The 6,904-nt window shown below is 45.2% G+C and overlaps 1 protein-coding gene across 3 annotated transcripts in view; it reads right to left on the bottom strand.

Annotated features, from left to right (window-relative positions):
• The window catches only part of LOC147116085 (AMMECR1-like protein), an 85,128-nt gene extending 78,533 nt beyond the window's left edge, over positions 1-6,595 (bottom strand). Inside the window, exon 1 of one of the 3 annotated variants that reach the window (XM_085990795.1) lies at positions 6,226-6,595. In XM_085990795.1, the coding sequence (XP_085846921.1) occupies positions 6,226-6,328 (103 nt within the window). In that variant the 5' untranslated portion in view covers positions 6,329-6,595. The remainder of the gene's footprint in view (positions 1-6,225) is intronic. The other 2 variants (XM_085990797.1, XM_085990798.1) reach the window with 2 other exon arrangements.
• Positions 6,596-6,904: the final 309 nt, after the last annotated feature.

A 6,904-nucleotide genomic window follows, 5' to 3' on the forward strand; every position in this document is an offset into this window, starting at 1 on the left:
ACTAACCTAATTGAATTTTTTGAAGAGGTAACAGAGAGAGTAGACAATGGTAATGCAGTAGATGTAGATTTTCAAAAGGCCTTCGATAAGGTATCCCATAATAGACTAATGAACAAGGTCAGAGAATGCGGAGTCAGGGGATAAGTAGCAGAATGGATAGCTGGCTGGCTTCAGGACAGAAAGCAGAGTCGGAGTAAAGGGTAGCTATTCACAGTGGCAGAAGGTGGGTAGTGGTGTTCCACTAGGATCAGTGCTGGGACCACTGTTGTTCACAATTTACATTAATGATTTAGACTCAGGAATCAAAAACACAATTTCTAGATTTGCAGATGACACCAAATTTTTTTTTGGGGGGGGGGGGGGCTAGTCAATACTGAGGAGGACTGCAACAAGTTACAGAAGGACATTAATAAACTTGCAGAATGGGCATATAATTGGCAAATGAAGTTCAACACAGATAAATGTGAAAAATTACATTTTGGTAGGAATAGAGAGATCACTTATTACTTGGAGGGTGCGAGTCTAGGTGGGGTAGAGGAACAAAGGGATCTCAGAGTACAAATACACAGATCACTAAAAGTTGCGACACAGGTTAGCAAGGCCATAGAAAAAGCAAACCAAGCACGAGGGTTTATTTCTCGAGGGATAGAATTGAAAAGTAGGGTAGTTATGCTAAACCTGTATTGAGCCTTAGGTAGACCACACTTACAGTACTGCGTACAGTTCTGGTCGCCATATTATAAAAAGGATATAGAGGCACTGGAGAGGGTGCAAAGATTTATAAGGATGATACCAGAAATGCGAGGGTATACATATCAGGAAAGGTTGAACAGGCTGGGTCTCTTTTCTCTTGAAAAAAGGCTGAGGGATGACCTAATAGAGGTCTTTAAAATTATGAAACATTTTGATAGAGTGGATACAGAGAGAATGTTTCCACGTGGGGAAGAGCATAACTAGAGGCCATCAATATAAGATAGTCACCAAGAAATCCAATAGGAATTCAGAAAAAACTTCTTTACCCAAAGAGTGGTGAGAACGTGGAACTCGCTACCACAGGGAGTGGTTGAAGCGAATAGTATAGATGCATTTAAGGGGAGGCTGGACAAGCATATGAGGGAAAAGGGAATAGAGGGCTACGCTGATAAGAGTTAGATGAGGAAAGACGGGAGGAGGCTCGAGTGAAGCATAAACGCCGGCATGGACTGCTTTGGCCGAATGGCCTGTTTCTGTGCCGTATATCTGATGTAATGCAATCCTATGTAAAGGAGTAGACCATTCAGCCCCTCGAGTCTGCTCCGCCATTCAACTGGGCCATGGCTGATCTGCACCTCAGCTCTATTTACCCACCTTTGCACCATATCCCATGATACCATTACCTAACAAAAATTTATCACTCCAATTGACACCCAGCATCCACAGCTTTTTGGGGAACAGAATTCCAGAATTCTATTACCCTTTTGTGTGGAAAAAAATACTTCCTGATTTCCCTCCTGAACATCCTTGCTTTAATTTTAAGGTTTTGCCACCTTGTTCTGGATTCCCCCACCAGAGGAAATAGTTTCTCTCTATCTAACCTATCAAATCTTTTTACCATTTTAAATACCTCGATCAGATCACCCCACAATCTTCAACGAGACCACGCAAAGGCAACAAGGCCACGCAAAGGCAGGGTTTTTATAGGGTTAGTGAAAGGCAGTACAGGTTGAGCGTCCCAAATCCAGAGTTCCGGAATCCAGAATGTTCCGGAATCCGGGACAATTGGTGGCAGGGGTCCGGAATCTGTAAAATGTTCCGGAATCCGGACACCCTGAGGGAGGCTTACCAAAAACCAGAACCTGGGCCCAGGCATTTCCAGACTCAGCACGTGTTTCTGATATCCGAAGTCCGGAAATATCACGACCTGGGCTCAGGCGTTTCTGGACTTCGGACATCAGAAACACGTTCCAAAGTCCGGAAAAACCCAAAAACCAGCTCGGCCTCGGTCCCAAGGTTGCTGGATTCAGAACGTTCTACCTGTATAAAAGTCTGAATTTTGAATTTGCTGCACGTCATGTTTGGCTACATAGCAGTCACATGCCTTTCCAAAGTATTTCAGTGCTTGGAGAGGTCAGGGCAGGGGTGGGGAGGAGGAGGAGGAGGAGGAGGAAGGGCAAGTACATGGTCTGAGATTGAACAAAATATGGGGCGAGTGTATATGGTCCCGATGGTCTTTTCTCAATCTAGGTACACAATATAAACTCCTATATAAATGCTCGCTCTCTGTTGTGTGACTGCTCCACCTGCGGTCTGCAATGACATCCATTTTAAGAGAAAAGATTAATTCCTTTATAATTCACCAAACAAAAGGACCCAGCATTCTTTGAGCTCCTGCACTACTTTACGTCAGTGGCAGTAGAAGAAACAGCACCAAGGCTCAAAACAACAAATTGCACATAGGAACATGGGAATTGCTAGACGAAAAAAGACCACGGTCCATCTAGTTCGCATTCTAAGGTCCTGGTAGTCACATGATACGATAATGCGGTTATTGACTAATCCTACCAATCAATCTCTACCAATTAGTCTGCAACAGACCCAGGCATGAGGCGAAGAAAACCCCAGTGGTGGAGTTTTGGGAACCACAGGTCCAGTCACCTTTTTCCTCTCAAGCAGGCTACGCGTACCACAGGTCATGTCTCAAATTACTCATAGCGTATCCCAAAACATTTTCTGACAGAAAATCTAATATGTATTTGAATGAATCAATGCTAACTGCTCCCACTGTCTCCTGAGGGAGCCCTTTCCATGGACTCACTCACTGAAATACTGTTTCCGCAGATTCATTCTGAATTTACCCCCCTTCAAGCGCAGGCCTTGTCCTCTGGTCCCACTGTTCTGGACACGGTGAAACAGCTGGTCATGGTCTACATTATCCAGTCCCTTTAGAATCCTAAAACAGCAATCATATCGCCCATCAACCTTCTCTTTCCCAGTGAGAACATGGCCAATTTACATCATCGCTCCTCACAATCCAATCCCTCAATCATACATACATAGATACATAGAAGATAGGAGCAGGAGTAGGCCATTCGGCCCCTCGAGCCTGCTCCGCCATTCAATGAGATCATGACTGATCATCCAAATTCAGTACTCTGTTCCTGCCTTCTCTCCATATCCCTTGATCCCATTAGCCTTAAGAAATATATCTAACTCCTTCTTGAATATATTTCATGAATTGGCATCTACTGCCTTTTGTGGTAGATTCTGGTTACTTTCTTCTGTATCCTTTCAATAGCTGCAATTTCCTTTCTGTACTGTGGTGAACTACACACAGCATTCCAAGCGCGGTCACACCAATGATTCATAAAGTGGCAGGATTACCTCAACGTTTTGGCTCAATCGTGATCTTTTAATACATTCCAACATCTGATTTGCTTTACTCACTGCCACCGAGTATTGTTGCGATAGCTTCAATTTAATTGTCAATCAGGACCCCCCATATCTCTTTCATTTCCCATGCACATTATTGTCCTACCATTCAAGTAATAATCCCTTCCTGGATTTTTTTTGTCCCTGTAACATGAAGCAGGGGATTACTCATGAATCAGGACATCATCTGACCTCTGCACTTGATTGGATTCTATCTTCAGTCCATTCCCAACCATCTGTACAAAATTTACTATAAGCTTTCAATTTCATCCTCATGGTACCTCGCCTTGGGTTCTCTTTTGTTTTCTCCATAGTATTTGTCACTTGTGGACCCAGTCACTGCCCATTAAGCCTGGTGTAGGTCACAGGAAGTCCATGAGCTAAACCATACATGTGGACTATCTGCTCAGCTGTCTGTCTTGTCTGCTGCTCCACTTTGTCCATTTGTGAAGTGCCTTGAAGCTGACAATCTAGTTAGCCTGATTAACCAATCTGTATGCATTATCTCATATACACACAAATGTATTGAGTATCAATCTGCAGCACCGCTCATTGGGGCAGTAAGGATAAATACACAGGCATACATGGGCACAGCGTAAAAAGAACTGTACTATAGCAGTACTGAAATTGAAGATCCATTCTGAACAATACAATTTTTAATATTTATTAGGATTCAGGATTTTACATTTTGTGCAGATATATGCAACAGCATTTTTTTTAATGCATATGGTGGGTGTGTTAATGCAGTGTTTTCCCAGGCTTCAATTCATTCTACATAGTGTACAGTATTCACTTAGTGGGAATATTTTGTCTGATAAGTGGGAGCTCCCAATAATTGATCCTATTTGTACTGTACTGTGCCTCCATGTTATAAAAAGGATATAGAGGCACTAGAGAAGGCGCAAAAAAGATTTACTAGGCTGACACCAGAACTGAGAGGTTATAAGTATCAGAAAAGGCTGAACAGGCTGGGATTCTTTTCTCGAGAAAAAAGACTGAGGGGTGACCTGATAGAGGTCTTTAAAATTATGAAAGGGTTTGATAGGATAGACGTAGGTAGTTGAGGTGAATAGCATAGATGCATTTAAGTGCAAGTTAGATATGCACGAGGGAGAAAGGAATAGAACGATATGTGGATAGGATTAGATGAAGACGGGTGGGAGGAGGCTCGTGTGGAGCATAAACACCGGCATGGACCTGTTGGGCCACTGGCCTGTACATACTTTGTAAATATGTAAGAGGGAGAATAGATGTACAAGCATGCCAGTTCCCAAACTCACTGTCAAGAAGTGCCAAACATTTGCACATGGGAGGGAGGGAGGTCACAGGTACAGTCACCTTCAGGCTGTTCTCAGTCACCTCCAGCACACTGCAGCATTGGTGGTTGCCTTTCAGCGAGTCGCCCTCTTACTCACAGCTGGTATGTGACCCCGAGGGGACAGGGAATGGGAATTTTAAAACCAATATTTCTACTTAACTTGCAATCATGCATCTGTTTCTCACTCTTTTGTCCGTCTTGTGTTTACATCCATATATATGCAGTCCCATTTAGTATTATATACATAGATGTGCATATAATCAGTTTTCTATCTTGCCTACATATTCAGCATACATGGGTCTCTTGCTGTATAGTCCATCTCCCTCACTTGTACATTGTTAGTGTTATCTATTCTGTTATTTTAGCATGCATGTATTCTGCCTGCCTCCCCCTCTCCCCTTTATATTCTTTATCTATTTTCTCTTTCTCCTCCCTTCCATATTCTGGGTATATATATATTCTGCCTCCTCCCTCTTCTGCACTGATCTGATGCCGTGCACATTGTCTTCCTCACCATTCTGTTCATACCAGTTGAATCTTTCCTACAATAATTGGCAATTTGTTTTAACAACACTGTAATGGGTGAAACAATGAATGCAACGTCCCCTTCAATAACTCAATGAGGCAGCCTACCTGGGAGAGGAAGGCTGGATCTCCCAGTGCTTGATGACTGATCAGAGAAGCTGAGTGCCTCCCTGATCCACGAGGGCAGTAGGTGGCAGTAAAGGGAAGTCCCTGCTTCTCCGCTTTAAATCCCACCCCCTTTGCAGATTGGAAAAAAACCATTTTGAGCCCTGGACCAGCAGCCATCACACACCACAACCCGTCGCCCTGAACCTCCCAAACCCAACAGTCTGCTGCCAAGATCGCGGGCTCGATTACCCGGAACAGGGGAAAAACAGAAGCATTAAAAATAAAAAGCTCGACATTAAACAGTTTAATTGCACAGACTTCTTTTTCCCCAACATCCAATCAGTGGCGTTTGATTAGAATTCCCCCAGCAGAACAAGAACAGATTGCACCAGGAAACGTTCGCAAAAAGAATTGACATTAAAAATAAAGTCGGGGAGTTGGGGGGTGTGAACGGCAGGGTTTGCAGAGGTGGTGAGAGGAAGTTACACGATTTGAGGGGTGTGGGCTGCATTGTTGTGTGTTGGTGCTGGGAGGGGTGTGGAGGAGAGTGGGGAGGGGTGTGGAGGAGAGTGGGGGTTGGAAAATCCCAGTTTTCTGGGGTGTCAGAAAGGCACCGCAATGGGAGCTCTCCAGGGACAGGCACTTTTGTTGCAATGGATGGGGATGCCTGTCAGGGTGATGCAGGTACAATATCCGGGAATGCTGCCTGTCACTGAGCATCTCAGCACAAAAAAATCCCCAGAATCTAACAGGGGTGAGGAGCGGTGAGGGGTGGGGGAGGGCATTAAACACATCGCACCTGGCGGGATAGGGGGTGGGCCAGGCCGGAACACACAGCACAACCGAGCAAATAGTGAATGTCAAACCTTGTACACTGGCGAGTGCTCGGGACGGTCCCTCAGTCTCAGACAAGGGCAGCAGGAGGAGGAGGAGGCCGGCCTCTTTCCTGGCATACATTCCCTCGATCATGTAGCCATGTTACAACAGAGATTTCACCAGAACCCCGCCAACAAAAAAAACAGCCGCAGAAACCGGGAGCGACGGGGGGCAGGAGGAGAGAAGGAGCGGGAAAGAATTAGAGTCAATGTCTAAAGAGAGAAAGATCGGCCAGTTACCCAGCGGAAAGACTGAGGAGCTGGAGGACCGAGACAGCCTCCGCTATCCCAGCCAGCACCGCGGCACGCTGACGTAAGGCGTCGGCGCGCTGAACTGGGAGGACCCACGCAGACTCCGGTATCCCGGCGCGCACCGGGCGGCACTGAGCTGGGAGGACCCAGGAAGATGCCGGTATCCCAGGATTCATTGAGGCTGGCATCATGCAACAACAACAACAATTTGCATTTATATAGCGTCTTTAACCCCAAGGGGTTTCACAGGAGTATTATAAGACAAAAAATGACACCGAGACACATAAGGAGAAATTAAGGCAGTTGACCAAAAGCTTGTTCAAAGAGGTAGGTTTTAAGGAGCGTCTTAAAGGAGGAAAGAGGTAGAGAGGCGGAGAGGCTTAGGGAGGGAATTCCAGAGCTTAGGGCCTAGGCAACA

This window comes from Somniosus microcephalus, chromosome 6 (genome assembly GCF_052327205.1).
Source record: "Somniosus microcephalus isolate GS21.2 chromosome 6, FLI_Smic_1.0, whole genome shotgun sequence".
Lineage (NCBI taxonomy): Eukaryota > Metazoa > Chordata > Chondrichthyes > Squaliformes > Somniosidae > Somniosus > Somniosus microcephalus.